General features: G+C 45.0%; 1 protein-coding gene across 1 annotated transcript; it reads right to left on the reverse strand.

Moving 5' to 3' along the window:
- Positions 1–378: 378 nt before the first annotated feature.
- Positions 379–11,783, reverse strand: COMTD1 (catechol-O-methyltransferase domain containing 1). The gene is made up of 7 exons (XM_083738538.1): positions 11,585–11,783; positions 9,599–9,726; positions 8,040–8,145; positions 5,934–6,052; positions 3,315–3,369; positions 2,845–2,978; positions 379–645 (listed from the first exon to the last, which is right to left on the reverse strand). Exons 1-7 carry the CDS (start codon positions 11,664–11,666, stop codon positions 493–495), a joined length of 777 nt encoding a protein of 258 aa, XP_083594664.1. The 5' UTR covers positions 11,667–11,783; the 3' UTR covers positions 379–492.
- Between the last annotated feature and the right edge of the window lie 5,048 nt (positions 11,784–16,831).

Raw genomic sequence — 16,831 nt, forward strand, 5'->3', positions numbered from 1 at the left:
GATATATCTCTGTAAAATTTTAAGTTGAAGAACCAAATCAACAACAACAACAACAACAATGACAACATCATACTGGGGAGACTAGTCTAGAACCCCTCCCCAACATGCAATTTTCTATGCTGAGGAGCTTTCAACCATACGAAGACCGAAGCAGTTTATCCACCTCCCAACATGAATTTCTCGTTTAAGCAACTGGTGTCCAATGTGTCCTGGAAACACCTTGGGTATTTTGAAGCTTATTTTCATTGTATGATTTTGCATGTGAAAATAAGAGTTTTTGGTCCCCCCCCCCACTGAGAACATGCAAAATACAGTTTTCCTGCACCCTCCATGATTTTCAGCGATAGAGAAAAGAAGGAACTTGTCTATGTCAGTTGCTGATTTCAAGTCTAGGCTATTTTATTGAGACAAGTTCAAAAATATACATCATTTCATCTTCAATGTTCCCATGATTAGAGGGCCCAGCCCATCTACAGCATCTGGGCTTCTCTTCTACAGCTTAAATGCCAACGTCACCCCGTCTCCAATGGTGAGCATGCTAATATTTACTCGCGGATCACGGAAGATCTTCTCATTCAACTGATGGAGGTGCTGGCCATCCAGATCATCTTTGGCTGGCTTAAGGACTCTCCCCGACCACAAAACCTATTAGAAAGGGTGGGGAGGGGAGGGGAGAGAAAATGTATACTTATTTTTACAAGAAAAACACAGCACAGCGTACCTTTTATCCTTATATTTGCATATATTTCATTCTATATCATCTATATTTATTTCCATATGTGCCTAGGGCATGACATTGGAGTCTGACCAATGTACCACCAGATTTGAAACAAACATCCCCTTTCCCAAAATACTCCTTAAAAAGTGTAGTCTGTAGCTCTGAAAATGAGATTTAAGCCATCTAATGACGACAACGACAATATATTTATATCCCACCTATCAGACTGGGTTTCCCCAGCCACTCTGGGTGGCTCCCAACAGAATATTAAAACATGATAAAACATCAAACATTAAAAACTTCCCTGAACAGGGCTGCCATCAGATGTCTTCTAAAAGTCAGATAGTTGTTTATTTCCTTGACATCTGATGGGAGGGCGTTCCACAGGGCGGGCGCCACTACTGAGAAGGCCCTCTATATTTCAATCTTTGCTCATAAGTTGAGTCAAGCAGTCTTACTCCCAAATAAGGGACTGTACTTTTAGTCTTTTTCCCCCAGTACAAAATTGACTAATAGTAACAGATTTTTTTTTAAGATACAAGAGATAATTCCCTTCCCAACAAAGTTCCAAATGCTTTCCCCATTCTCCTCCTTTCCTTCCTGTTAGTAAAGGCATAATATGTGCCCTCTGTCCACCACCGCCAGTATTTCCCCCGTAAAACATACTCATGTGACTAAGGGCCTATCAGTTTAAAGCTGTCACCCAAAAATAAAGTAGTGGCTTCTGACTTCCCTTGATCTTGACGCTATGCATCAACAAAAGTCGAGTGTCCAGGTCAAGGGAAGTCGAAATCCTGCTCTACTCTGCCACACCTGGAGCCCGGCCATACCTGGAATAATGTGTCTAGTTCTGGGCACCACAATGTAAGAATATTGACAAGATGGAACGTGTGCAGAGGAGGGCGACCAAGGTGATGAAGGGTCTGGAAGCCAAGCCTTATGAGGAACGGGTGAAGGAATTGGGAATGTTCCAGCTTGGTGAAGAGGAAACTGAGAAAAGATATGATAGCCATCTCCAAATACCGTATTTCTCGCTCTATAGGACACACTTTTCCAAAAATGAAGGGGAAATGTGTGTGCGTCCTATGGAACGAATGCAGGCTTTCGCTGAAGCCTGGAGAGCAAGAGGGGTCGGTGCGCACTGACCCCTCTTGCTCTCCAGGCTTCAGGAAGCTATCCGCAAGCCTTCAGAGCGTGGCAGGAGTGCCTGCTGGGCTCTGAAGGCTTTCGGATAGGAGCCTGCAGCCCGAAACCTGGGAAGCGCAGCGCTGCACACCCCAGGCTTCAGGCAGCTATCCGCAAGCCTTTGGAGCCCAGCGGGAGTTCCCGCCGGGCTCCGAAGGCTTGCGGATACAAGCCTGCAGCCTGAAGCCCAGGGAGCACAGTGGCAACTCCCCGGGCTTCAGGCAGCTATCCGCAAACCTTCGGAGCGCTCCCCCCGCCCGCAAGCTCCGGGAGCAGCGGCAAGGCTGCACACAACCTTGCCGCCACTCCTGGACCTGTTCTGGGGGCTGGGGTCGGGGGAAGCTCGGGATTCCCCCACCCCAGCCCCGTGGCTAAAAATGAATTTTTTTTCTTTATTCTCCCCCCCCCCCAAAAAAAACCTAGGTACGCCCTAAAGTCCGGTGCACCCTATAGAGCGAAAAATATGGTATCTAAAGGGCTGTTACATGGAAGATGGAACAAGCTAGCTTACTCCTGCTCTGGAGAGTAGGGCCTGTAACAATGGCTTCAAATTACAAGAAAGGAAATTTTGACTAAACACCCGGAAGAGCTTTCTGACATTAAGAGCTGTTTTGACAATTGAGAAGACTTCAACAAGTTTGTGGACTCTTCTTCCTTGGTGGTTTCTAAGCAGAGGATGGAAGGCCCTCTTGTCATGGATGCTTTAGCTGAGGTTCCTGCATCACAGGGGGTTGGACTAGATGACTCTGGGTGCCCCCTTCGAAAACTCTACAATTCAATGATTCTATAGTGTTCATATAATCAAATTATCTGTTGGAATTCTTTGAAATGATTTAGTATTTGATTGTCAAACAGGCTCCACCAATACCTATGCTCCAATGAATTTGTTAAGAACTTTTAATTTGCCACGAGACTTTCTTGAGGAAGCATGCTGTGCTTACATTATCAATTGCTATTATTCCTCCTTTTCTCACGAGCTGTAAGCATCTTTCATAGTAATCGTTGTAGCCATCTTTGTTAGCATCTATGAAAGCAAAGTCAAATGTCCCAGCTTCGCCATTTGCCAGAAGTTCATCTAGACATTAAAAAAAAGGACGATTTCATTTCAAATAGGAAACATCCGTAGGACTGTTCGATTTCAGTGAAATTAGCAGAAATTAGCAGTGCCTAATCTACAATAGCGCTGTGCCATAATATTCATAGGAGTTTGATTTTGTGTAAGTTGACATTTCAGAGGTGAGGGGCCTACCAAAAAACAAACCATCCTTTATGAAAAAACAACACTTTTTAAGCCACTCTCCTGACACACCACTAAACTGGTAAACCCATTTTGTTATCTACTCTTCTCAACCAATATGACATGTCACAATTCAGCTGCACATTCTATAATTTCCAGGCATTATTGACATACCTAGTGTTTGGATGGCCGGCTTTATCCTGAGATCAATTTTGTGATCCACTCTTGCCTGAAGTGAGAGAGGGGTAAAAGGTTATTTCCTAGGAAAGGCATACAGTTGTACATTGGAAGTCAAACAGAATCCGTTCCAGAAGTCAGTTTAACTTCCAAAACGTTTGAAAACCAAATCGTGGCTTCTGATTGGCTGCAGGAAGCTCTTGCAGCCAATCAGAAGCCACGGAAGTCCCATCAGATGTTTGGGTTCCAAAAGAACATTCACAAACTGGAACAACGACTTCCGGGTTTGAGGCGTTTGGGAGCCAAAACGTTCCGAGTTCCAGAGCATTCGGGATCCAAGGTACGACTGTACTATAGGTGATTTTGAGACAGAAGGCCTGACAAAATCAATGTCTTTTCATATGTAATTTATCCATTTCATTGGATATCATTTGCTCTGCTTGAAGGCCAAGGTTAAGAGGTCTTCATCTGGTCTGTGAATTGGAGTGCTGGGAAGATTACGTGGAACATTAAACCGCTCTCCACACGTGTTACTAACACAAAGCAAGCTTTATGCGCCACCTATATACATCGTTTGTGGCCTAAAAACCCCAACTTCTGCAAAGTTTCCTTTTTGCCACAACTGACCAGGTGGGTGGTTGTTTACGGCATATATTAAATCCCTGAATTTGGGAAATCAGAGTTGAGAGGAAAAACAGAGAGGTGGTGGAAATAAAAGCTGAGTGGTTCAGCTGTGGCTTAGCTGGAAGCTACAAACCATCACCTCCTCGGTCCTTTCTCCAGCCATCTTAGGCAAACCGCCAAAGTCAAAAATTCTGAAATCACTTTGTTTCAGGGCTGAACGTGAAAACACAGAGAAGGCTGCCAAATGGAAGCCAGTTGGCTGATAGTTGATATAAGTCATATCCACATTTCCCCTTACAAAAAAAGCAGAAAATTTGTGGGGCATGACTGGGCAAGGAAATGGCACACCCTTTTGTCTTTGCTTTTTAATTTCTACTTATTTAATTATTGGAGGAGGAGGAGGAAGAAACCACTAACTCCTCTGATGCAACCATATGCCGTGGATACACTTGGCAGTGGGTGAGAACCTGTTTCAGATAAAAAATATTGCACTATGTACGTGCAGAAAAGGGGAGAAAGTCCTCATATTTCAAGAAAAGCATCAAGCATATGTTTCAATCTCTTCCATTGAAGAGGAAGGATTTAAAACAAGATTTGACATCTGGCAAGATCGTGTCCAATGCCCTAAGATGGAATGCAACATTTGGACGCGGGTGGCGCTGTGGTCTAAACCACTGAGCCTCTTGGGATAGCCGATCAGAAAGTCGGCGGTTCGAATCCCTGCAGTGGAGTGAGCTCCTGTTGCTCTGTCCCAGCTCCTGCCAACCTAGCAGTTTGAAAGCATGCCCGTGCAAGTAGATAAATAGATACTGCTGCAGTGGGAAGGTAAACAGCATTTCCGTACGCTCTGGTTTCTGTCGCAGTGTCTCGTTGCACCAGAAGCAGTGTAGTCATGCTGGCCACATGACCCGGAAAGCTGTCTATGATGCCGGCTCCCTTGGCCTGAAAGCGAGATGAGTGCCGCAACCCCATAGTTGCCTTTGAGTGGACTTAACGGTCCAAGGGTCCTTTACCTTTATTAGCTAGAGCAAAGATTTTAAACCAATGCGTCACAGTGGCATCACTTATGGAGCATAAGGACGCTTTTGCATTTGTAAAATGGTGGCCGCAGACATTCTGTACCTTGCGGGACGCTAATGGTGCCAGCATCAGTTACTGGTAATGTAGCCATTATTGCTAGGGAGTGGCTGCAACATTATTTCCCAAGCAGTTACCTGAGTAAGTGCCAAATAACACATCTGCAGTTGTATCTACAGAGCCAATAGCAGCTTGCCGGGGGGGGGGGGCAGGGAGGAGAAGATTTAGCTCTGTGGTTCCCAACGTGGGGCACATGCCCCACAGGGAGGCAATTTGATTTTTAAGGGGGGCAATTTGAGAATGAGTTATTAGCAGTGATTTTTTTTGCATTTCTTATGGTTCTTGGGGCCTCATATACGGTATATAAATATATTTTGTGACGTAAACATTTTTAAAATTAAAATTGGCATGTACACGGCAGTCAGCTGGTGGCAATGGAGAGGTTATCTAAACAGAAAAGGTTATCTAAACAGAAAATACACTGGGCGCATTCAGGGGGAGTAGTGCTCTGGGAGCACTCAGTCAACAGTTGGGGAATTTCCCCCTGCTCTGAGCACTGGTGATCAGCAGGAATTCAGATACCTCAGGAAATTTGTGATTTATCCATAATAAGAATTATATGTCACGGAGGTGGGGGTGGAATCAGGATTTTAGAGATGCTTAGATGGGGCATGGCCAAAAAAAAAAAAAAAGGCTGGAAACCACTGATTTAGAAGGAAACAGATTCAAGGGGAGAGGTTGATATACCCTTTTAAGCCCAGCTGCACCAACCAAACCCGTACTTCCCTGCATTTGATTCAGAGTTAAAAACTAAGACACCCAATGCCTGAAATGCCAGATCTCCCATGTAATATATTGCTTAGCTCCAGTTCTCAGGTCTCTCAATCCCCAGGTGTGCCGGCGCAGCTCATTTACCTCTTTCCACACTGGCTTTCCGATATTGGCATAATCTTCGCTTATATCGCAGGCGACGACTCTGCCATCCTCAGGTATGACCAGAGCAATGTTTAAGGCATTGTACCCTGTAAAGACACCTGAAACACACCAGGAATTACGGGCAGTTGTCGGAGCCTGGTTCCTATTTCTGCGACACAGAGAGTTCCACGAGTTCTAGATCCCATTAACTGGTATGTTAACACAACTTCATCCAGGCATGAGAGACTGTGGATGTCTTCAGTACTTGTTTTCAGAGAGAGAAAAATATTAAAAATAATATCCTGGCCTCTTGGGTGGGTTATTCCAATCCTACTAACAATTTTAACTGTTTACAATGGTTTTTAAGATAAATTGTAAAATTTCCCCATTCCTTATTAAATTTTTGGTCTTCCCGATTTCTGATTCTTCTGATCATTTTGGCCATTTCGGCATAATCCATCAACTTGATTTGTCATTCTTCTCTGGTAGGGTTTTGAATATTTTCATGTTCTATTTGGAGAATGCCATTGCGTCATGAGACAGCTACAGGGGGGGGGGGGGAGCAGGCTCCACAAATCTCTTGGTCCTTTTCCCAATGACCAATCCTGCATGGATGCTTGGGATGTCTCTGCAAAACCCACAAATTGCTCTTCTCTGCCCCACCCCGAATTATGTCGCAGTATCTAGTAACTAATGCAGAAGCGGAGATGGTGGCAGAGGCGGCCCAACTGAAACTTGCGTGCCAAGTGTTTTTTCCACCCATGCAGCCCGTGAGACTTTGCTTGTCTCTCAATTGGCCCTGCCATGCCCTTCCTGTAAGCAGCTCAGAATGGCCCTCTTGACCGTGGATTAAGCCCTGAAATGCAATTATTCAATGCTTACTTATTTATAGTGTTTGCCCTTGCGACTTCACAATGCTCAGAGCAATCTAACCACAGCCAATGTATATTTGCAGGAGCTGTGGCAAATTTGGGACTACAATACGGTCTGGGACGCAGCGCAGTTCGGAAGCCACTTCCTGGAAAAATAAAACTTCTCAGAATGGTTGGCCTAAGAGGTTGCAGCCTGTTCAATGCTAGGCTTCCATTCAACATTCCCCTGGCCAGCTCAGCTCAAAGAAGCTAGGATAATTCAGACAGGGTTCAGGCAGGAGACAGTGTTCTTTGGAGAAACCAATGCAACGTTTTAAGGTATTGAATGCTGAGAAAGTCTCAGAAATTCTCAAAGAACAAACGTTTGTTGCAGAATTGGGAATATTTGTTCCTCTGCCTCAGTCCACAGCCTGAAAAGAACACAGGGATCTTTAGAGTCAAGCCAAATGTACAGGCCAAAGAACAGAAACTAGATAGTGGTTGGATGCTAAGCAAAGTAACGGGCTATGTTGAATCAGCCAAGCTAACATCTAAAATACGAGACTCTAATGATGACTGGTATTTTTTATTTTGACGAATGGAAACCTTTTTCAGATTATTTGAAGAAACACTATAGCATGAAGAACCCGCCAGCAGGTTTCAAACTATGAGCAACAGAAAGAATGAAAGATTATTGTGTTATGACTACAGTGGTACCTCAGGTTAAGTACTCAATTCGTTCTGAATGTCTGATCTTAACCTGAAACTGTTCTTAACCTGAAGCACCACTTTAGCTAATGGGGCTTCCCCCTGCAGCCACGCCAACAGAGCACAATTTCTGTTCTCATCCTGAAACAAAGTTCTTAACCTGAAACACTATTTCTGGGTTAGCAGAGTCTGTAACCTGAAGTGTATGTAACCTGAAGCGTATGTAACCTGAGGTACCACTGTATGTTAAAAAAGAGGGAAGACAGGATGCAGCACAGGGGAGATAAGAAAAACGTCATGGAAAATAGGATGGGATGTTGACACTCTCTCTCTAATGCACTGAAAGTTTTATGTGGATTTAAAAAAAAAATTCAAGGAATTTTTTTTTAAAAAAGAAAGAAAGTGACTGGATGCCAGACTTCCAGTGGACATAAGGTCACTTCTCTTCCAGATGTGATTAGCAGGCAACAGCCACATGACCCACGGATCCTGCAATTCAGCCTACAGACCATTCTGGAGCCATCCCTGCATAAACAGAATGACTTACCTACTTCAATGACCTTCTTTGCTTTGATCAGCCTCGCCAGGTTGGCCAAAAGCTGGGCCTCGTCAATAGACACCATCATATTTTTATTGGGAAGGTTCCAAGTAACCTAGAAAAGAACATCTGCTTATTACAAGTTGCTAACTTACTGATCAGTAACCAGTGCTACAAGTTATTATGGGGGGTGGGGGCTATTTGTGCATTCGAACACAATTTGCCTTTGGCTGATTTCTCCATTTGCATGACCAGAGAAATGACAATAACCTTCTGCACAGTGCTATTTTTTTTTCTAGAAAAAGAGGTGCCAGAACTCTCCGTGAATGCTACCCCTGTTCTCTTAGAATGGCAATGGCGGCCACCTGAGTTTGGGCAAGTTCCAGCTGAAAAAAAGCCCTGCTTCTGCATAAAGTCTTTGGCTGTTGCCTTTAGCAAAGAAAAAGCAACAGATAACTTTGACGAATAATACTAATAATCATCACAATAATAATTGTAAAGGCTATACACTGAATAGCAGGGGAGCGGGGAAACTATTGATCCACGACTGAACAGAAAGGTAACACAGGGATACACATTTTCAAAACTGTTATGTGCATTGGCGGAGCTTCATGCTCCGGCACCAGGGGGCGGAGAGCAGGGCAGGGCACCCTGGGGGCATAGCACACCTAGCACGGACTCGGGGGCAGCCGCAATGACGCCCCACCGGGATCGCACTGCCGGGGGCGGTGCGCCCCCCCGCACCCCTCTTCCTCCGCCAGTGGTTACGTGAATTAATATTCACTACAATGAGAGGTTCAGCTGTCGCAAGCTCCTAGAAAGTACCTATAGGTCAGCCTTGCTGCATTTGTTGTTGTTTAGTCGTTTAGTCGTGTCCGACTCTTCGTGACCCCATGGACCAGAGCACGCCAGGCACTCTTGTTGCATTAAATAGGGCTATTTAGAATTGCAAGGGTATTTAGAATTGAGTTCACAGCGGCAAGGGGAAAGGAGAGTCCATGCCACGATACGGCCTACTTCTCCCTGCGGCTTAGCAGTACCACTTCAGAGGAACACAGCCTGGTGTTCACATGATGCAAAGTTCTCTCAGGAAAGCAAAAGCTAAATTCCTCCATAAACAAGACTAGCAGGTTGGGGAGAAACCAAACTGAACACCTCTCTCTCTTGTCTTGAATCAGCCACCGTGCGCCTCCACTTGCAATGAAACCCAGCATGGCCACATTTACAGGGGGAAAGGTGGGTCCTGGTCTTTACTGATATTCTATGGTTTTTTAGAAGGCTATATGGAAATTATCTGGTGAAAACAGCACAGAAACATGGGGCGGAGCTTGTGGGTTTCACTGTGGGCCCCATATACCTTTTCCTTGAGACAACACGGTTCTGATGCGAAACGAAACCATTGAAGAATAAACAACCATATATTTTTTCTGGGATGTCTATCCTTATCATCTCATGGAGAAGACAAAACCCAGTTCTGGGCATGAGCAAGTTCCTAAGTGGACTTTGAACAGAGCACTTATGTGAGAGCTGAAGTCGGGAAGATAGACCCAGTAGAAAGACATACTTACCAATCTTAGCTTCTTCAAAGCCAGGTGCTCCCTCAAGGAGTGATCCAGTACGTACTGGAGTAACGGGCTGTTTTTCCCTTGGAAACGGCTTTTGGGAGTTCCAAAGGGAAGGACTGAATATCGTCTGCCTTTTGGGAAAGAAATAAGACAAGCATACAAACCTGTAAGCTTCCAAAGATTTCTGGTGTGGCTGCATGCACACATCGCTCCCTTGCACTTAAGGTTCCCCCGTTCACTTCAATGGTGGAAGCAGATCTGCCCATTTACTGGTCTGTCTTCTTCATGGAAGTTAATGGTAAAGCGCATCCCAAACTCAGTGTGTACATCAAAGCACAAGAGCCCTAAGACAGGGGCAGTAGAGATCAAGGCTGTGCCCCACCCTCTTCCCTATAGAAAGGCATCACATGCAGGGAGCATGCAGATTGCCGCAATGTGAATTTTCCACAGCCCCCCAAATGGAACAGAGCACCATAGCACTACAGTGAAACTCTACTATGATGTCCTTCTCCCAGGCTCCACCCAGCCTTGAACAGGGGGGCTGTTACACTATACAGTGGTACCTTGGTTCTCGAACTTAATCTGTTCCAGGAGTCCGTTCAACTCCCCAAACCATTTGAAAACCAAGGCATGTCTTCTAATTGGCTGCAGGAGCTTCCTGCACTCAATTGGAAGTTGCGTCAGACGTTCGGCTTCCGAAAAACATTCGTTCGAGAATACAAGGGATGTGGGTGGCGCTGTGGTCTAAAACCACTGAGCCTCTTGGACTTGCCAGTCAGAAGATCGGTGGTTCAAATCCCTGTGATTGGGTGAGCTCCCGTTGCTCTGTCCCAGCTCCTGCTAACCTGGCAGTTTGAAAGCATGCCAGTGAACATCATAACCAGACACTGGAGAGACCTGTCAGGAGTAAGCATGGACCGGGTACCAAATTGTATGGGAAACAGCCTTACTAGAAAAATTAACCAATAAACTGAAACTGACACGGGGACAAATAGAAGAAGAGGCCTTCGCCCCGGTATGGCTCCCCTTTATCACACACACAGCCCAACAAGACGACGACAAAAATCCACCGACAACATACAAATCAATATGGCTAACCTGATCCAAAACATCCAGCCACCCCACTCACACATGAAAACAAAAATCACCATAGCCAATCACAAACAAACAAACAGCCGCACCCTAGGCCAACCCCAACCTCTCTCACCACAAAGGAACACAAGTGAACAGCAGAGAACCTGCACAAGCGACCCTAACACAAAACCCCACATTTATTAAGTAAAATAGAAACATCGCCACCCGACCCCACCCCCACTCACCTTTCCCCCCTCCACCTCTTTCCCCCCTTTCTTCCTAATGTCTCAACAAATGAAACTGATCTGTAAAACCTGTTACTTGAAAAAAGAGAGATTGCACATACATTTGTAAACCAAGAAAATCTTTAATAAAAATCCATTTTTAAAAAAGAAAGCATGCCAGTGCAAGTAGATAAATAGGTACCGCTGGGGCGGGAAGGTAAATGGCGTTTCCATGCGCTCTGGTTTCCGTCACGGTGTCCTGTTGCGCCAGAAGTGGTTTAGTCATGCTGGCCACATGACCTGGAAAGCTGTCTGTGGACAAATGCTGGCTCCTTCGGCCTGAAAGCGAGATGAGCGCCATACCCCATAGTCACCTTTGACTAGACTTAACCATCCAGGGGTCCTTTACCTTTTATTTTTTTTTATTTTTTGAGTGTCACATAGTGTCAGCATCCTCAGTTTGTCTTGTTAAAGGGAGACTGGGGCTTGCCCCAACCCTAAACCCATGAGCTCATTAGGGTTTGGGTTGCCCCTCCTGCCACCCAGCCCACCCACGACTCCACCCACGCCCGGGTCACGCGCGCAACAAGCCGTGGAGCCTCAGGCGAACGCGCAACAGGGCGGCGCCCACGCGGATCCTGCTTCCAAGGCGGACTCAGAGGACAAAGGGATCTTAGTCTCAGGATCTTACCTATTAGGAATCCAGCAACAGCAACCACCCCCAGCGCTGCAGTCCCGACGACTGCTTCTTTGGAGAGGTTGAAAGCGGGCATTTTGGGGGGTTTTATTTCTTGGGTTTTTCTTGGAAAGCGTGTTAGGGAGAGAGGAGGCTTCCTGCAGCTTTACACGCCGAAGTGTACTTTCTCCCCACCGCGCTCACGTGACGCCTGCAAGCTCTTGCTGTCGTCACGGGAAGGGAGAGGAAATTCCCGGTTTGGGCGCGCGCGCAGGGGTGAAACTGGGGGAAAGCCCACCGGTCTTCTGGGTAGAGCAACCACGGCGTCGCAGGCTCGACCCCCGGCAGCTGCGAAAAGGCTGAAAGCCTGGACAATCGTAGAACGATCGAATTGTAGAGTTGGAAGAGGAGCACCCAGAGTTATCTAGTCCACCCCCTGCGATGCAGGAATCTCGAACGCAAGCATCCAGAACAGATGGACACCCGACCTCTGCTTCTAAATCTCCAAGGAAAGAGAGTCCGCAACCTCACGAGGGTGTTTCTTCCACTGTCTAACAACTTTTTTTTTTAAAAAAACTTTTTTTATTTTGACAAAGTAATAATCATAAATAAGTAACAATAAAAATGTGCACCCCCACCTAGACCATTCCATTGTAACTATCCGACCTCCCAAAATGTCAGCTTCTTGTTTAGTTGGAATCTCCTTGAAACCTTGTAACTTGATACCTTGATACTGTGTTTTAATTTGTTGACAGCCGCCCAGGGTTCCTGGGGTAACACCAGGCATAGGCGAAATCTGCCCTCCTCCACCTGTTTTGTGACTACAACTCCCATCATCCCTAGCTAACAGGACCAGTGGTCAGGGATGATGGGAATTGTAGTCCCAAAACATCTGGAGGGCCAAGTTTGCCTATGCCTCTTATAGGCCTATATAGAGAGTTCCTCATAACGTCTGATGTAGAAGTGCAGTCTGGTTGCCCAACTTCTGCTCTAGCTATTATTATTATTATTATTATTATTATTATTATTATTATTATTATTATTTCTATTTATATACCACCCTTTGTCCAAAGATCACAGAACAGTGTACAATATTAAGAACATAATTTACACAGTTTGACCTCACCTCTGAAGATACACACCTCCATTGTCTTCCGACACAGATTGATGCTTATATATATGTATATGTCTTTTAGAAATGGGTGGGAAGTTTTTAATGTATTCCTCCCCCCCCCAGCCTGCTTTTAATGTATCTATGGGGGTTTCAGGGTTGTAAATTGCTTTGGGTTGCCTTGGGCAGGGGTAGACTTTGGTAACATGGCACCTAGAACAAGGACTAAAAATTAGTGCCCCCTGCAAATATTTCTTGTTTTCACAAAAAATCCTTTTGGTACAGTTGCCTTCTGATGGACCTTCTCAGTAGGTACCTGTATAAATATTATTATTATCATTATGCCCTCCTTTGGCTCGGAGCCCTGTGTAGGCTAATCCACCCTAAAACCAGTGCTACCTTGGGCAAGATAAGGTAAAGAGGTAAAGGGGACCCCTGGTCATTAGGTCCAGTCGTGACCAACTCTGGGGTCGCTGTGCACATCTTGCTTTATTGGCCGAAGGAGCCAGCATACAGCTTCTGGGTCATGTGGCCAGCATGACTAAGCCGCTTCTGGCGAACCAGAGCAGTGCACGGAAACGCCATTTACCTTAGCGGCACCTATTTATCTCCTTGCACTTTGACGTGCTTTCGAACTGCTAGGTTGGCAGGAGCAGGGACTGAGCAACGGGAGCTCACCCCATCGCAGGGATTTGAACCGCCAACCTTCTGATCGGCAAGGCCTAGGCTCTGTGGTTTAACCCACAGCGCCACCCGCAACATACAATATAATGAGAGTGAGAGGAGACAGGATAGCCACCTTCAAATATCTAAAGGGCTGTCCCATGGAGGATGGAGCGAGCTTGTTTTCTCCTGCTTGGGAGGGTAAGGTAAAGGTAAAAAGGTAAAGGACTCCCGGACGGTTAAGTCCAGTCAAAGGCGACTATGGGGTTGCGGCGCTCATCTCCACTTTCAGGCCGAGGGAGCCAGCGTTCATCCACAGACAGCTTTCAGGGTCATGTGGCCAGCACGACTAAACCGCTTCTGGCGCAATGGTACATTAAAAGCATTAAAGATAGCAAAATGTAGAAACCCAGTCAACATAAAGGACACTCTTTGTATGCATCCAATCTCACTCCCCCATTTACACAGCTACTACAATAAATCACTGCTTCCCAGAATCCTAGAATCATGGAGTTGGAAGGGACCACGAGGGTCATCTAGTCCAACCCTCTGCAATGCAGGAATCTTTTTGCCCAACATGGGGCTCAAACCCACAACCCTGAGATTACGAGTCTCATGCTCTACGGACTGACCTATACCACCCAACCACTTTTGCTCAACGGTATTGTTGTTGTTTAGTTGTTTAGTCGTGTCCGACTCTTCGTGACCCCATGGACCAGAGCACGCCAGGCACTTCTGTCTTCCACTGCCTCCCGCAGTTTGGTCAGACTCATGTTTGTAGCTTCAAGAACACTGTCCAACCATCTCGTCTTCTGTCGTCCCCTTCTCCTTGTGCCTTCAATCTTTCCCAACATCAGGGTCTTTTCCAGGGAGTCTTCTCTTCTCATGAGGTGGCCAAAGTATTGGAGCCTCAGCTTCACGATCTGTCCTTCCAGTGAGCACTCAGGGCTGATTTCCTTCAGAATGGATCGGTTTGATCTTCTTGCAGTCCATGGGACTCTCAAGAGTCTCCTCCAGCACCATAATTCAAAAGCATCAATTCTTCAGTGATCAGCCTTCTTGATGGTCCAGCTCTCACTTCCATACATCACTACTGGGAAAACCATAGCTTTAACTATACGGACCTTTGTTGGTAAGGTGATGTCTCTGCTTTTTAAGATGCTGTCTAGGTTTGCCATCGCCTTTCTCCCAAGGAGCAGGCGTCTTTTAATTTTAATTTTTTTACTGCTGTCACCATCTGCGGTGATCACGGAGCCCAAGAAAGTAACATCTCTCACTGCCTCCATTTCTTCCCCTTCTATTTGCCAGGAGGTGATGGGCCCAGTGGCCATGATATTCATTTTTTTGATGTTGAGCTTCAGACCATATTTTGTGCTCTCCTCTTTCACCCTCATTAAAAGGTTCTTTAATTCCTCCTCACTTTCTGCCATCAAGGTTGTGTCATCTGCATATCTGAGGTTGTTGATATTTCTTCCGGCAATCTTAATTCCGGCTTGGGATTCATCCAGCCCAGCCTTTCGCATGATGAATTCTGCATATAAGTTAAATAAGCAGGGAGACAATATACAGCCTTGCTTTCCCAATTTTGAACCAGTCAGTTGTTCCATATCCGGTTCTAACTGTAGCTTCTTGTCCCACATAGAGATTTCTCAGGAGTATTACAGTATTACAACCCACAAATGAAAAGATCACTGCCTTTAGATTTGATTTGCACCAGTCCAAATAACTGCAGAATGGATCCCGTTTCCGTCCAGTCGTAGGATTGAAAAAAGGATTGAAAAAGAAATTGAAGGTGCCCTGTTGAATATCATAAATCAGATTAGTAACTATCTGCCTCCATCTAGTGGTCACTCTCAGTAACCACTTCCTATTATGTGGTTCCTATTATGCTTTCTAAAGTTTAGCATCATTGCTTTTATGGATCAAGTTAAAGATAATTAAACAAGCATTCTTTTACTTCTGCTTATTTTGTTATGAAAGCTACTGCCGGGATTAGTGTTTCAGTATCCGTTTCAAACTTATTTATCCACCCACCCCCCCAAGCCTGTTAAGGGTGGTGTTCAGCTTAGTTTTACCAAGAGGAAACAAATTGAAATTTATGAGTTGCATTCATTCATTTCAACGAGTCTACTCTTGAGCAAAACATAGCTGTATACTGCCCTAAGTGTTGAGATTGGTTTTATGAAATTAAATTTATTTTTGAGCATTGGTTTCCTCTGTTTTTGTGTATTCTGGCTATGCTACACTTTGACTTTATTGCTGAGAATAACAAAGGAGGGAACAAAAATTTCCTAAATAAAACAAACAAATAAAGCCCCTGGTTCCACTCTTTCTCAGTCTTGCTTTCCCCTTCATAGGCAATGTGTAGGAGAATAATATTGCCTTACCTTAGAGCAGGGATCCCAAGCCTTTTTTTTCCTTTTTAAAAAAATAAATTTTATTTTTCAGTTTTCAGTTTGACAACAATCACACATAAATCAGTACATACTCAGTTTGACTCCCAACCCCTTCCGTGGTTTCATATAAAATCCTTTCCAAAACGGCATCTCCCATTTTACACCTTTTACTTAGTTACTCTCTAGTTTCCTTTTAAATAAACTTTTTAATTGCTTCGTTTTAGATTAATCCTGCTAATGTGTTTAGTTGTTTACAATAGTTTTTAAGATAGTCCACAATTTTTGTTGAAAATTCTTTCTTCTTGATTCCTTATTCTTCCCATTAATTTTGCCGTTTCTGCATTAACTTGATCTGTCATTCTTCCTTGGTTGGGACACCCAAGCCCCCCACCCCCCTTTTTTTGGACCCCAGGCACGTTTGGAAATCTAAGAAGCTGTCACAAAAATGTTGCCCCAAGGAAAGAAGAAAGCAATACAAAATCATGTTTCGTTGTTAAAATGGTCAACTGTATTATCGTCAGAGACTCTTAGTTGCTTTAGCCATTTGGAAGCTCTGTTGAAGGTATCCAGTTTTATGTTGAATTGGCCACAATTTGGAGGATGTAAATATTGGGCTGACGTAAGCACTTATCTCTAGTGTCTTTGTGAATGGGGCAATCAAGGAAGCGATGAAGGGGGTTTGCCACCACTTAACTTCAATAGATACTCTGGAGCCTAAACTCCTCTAGTTAAGACCGTTATGTATATTCCAATCTGCCGAAAGCATCACTCGAACCTTTACATTTCTCTTGCAGCCTCGCTCGCAACGCCTCCAACAGCCTGCTCTTTAAAGATGATGAGCTCACACAAACAAATTGCAGCTTGCTAAATTGTTGGCGGCTATGCCAAGGGCAAGGCGAGATAGCAGATCGGGTTGCCCATTCAAAAATGGCATGCTATAGAGAAAAGCACAAACTGAAAGGATAACTTTCGGTTAATAGGCTTGAGCCAGCAAAAAGCGCCGTTGGGCTACCCTTCCCACCTGAGTTCAGAAGGGTCGGAGAACGAAGGCCGCAGCTGCCAAAACAGCCTCCTGCCCGTCCAAAAGGGCCC

This window comes from Podarcis gaigeae (genome assembly GCF_964106915.1).
Source record: "Podarcis gaigeae genome assembly, chromosome: 5".
Lineage (NCBI taxonomy): Eukaryota > Metazoa > Chordata > Lepidosauria > Squamata > Lacertidae > Podarcis > Podarcis gaigeae.

Coding starts and splice junctions, on each gene's coding strand:
- COMTD1 (XM_083738538.1), bottom strand. CDS start 11,666: ATGCCCGCTTTCAACCTCTCCAAAGAAGCAGTCGTCGGGACTGCAGCG. Junction 9,727..11,584: donor TGTTGCTGGATTCCTAATAG/GTAAGATCCTGA, acceptor CTTTCCCAAAAG/GCAGACGATATTCAGTCCTT. Junction 646..2,844: donor GAATAATAGCAATTGATAAT/GTAAGCACAGCA, acceptor CCTTTCTAATAG/GTTTTGTGGTCGGGGAGAGT.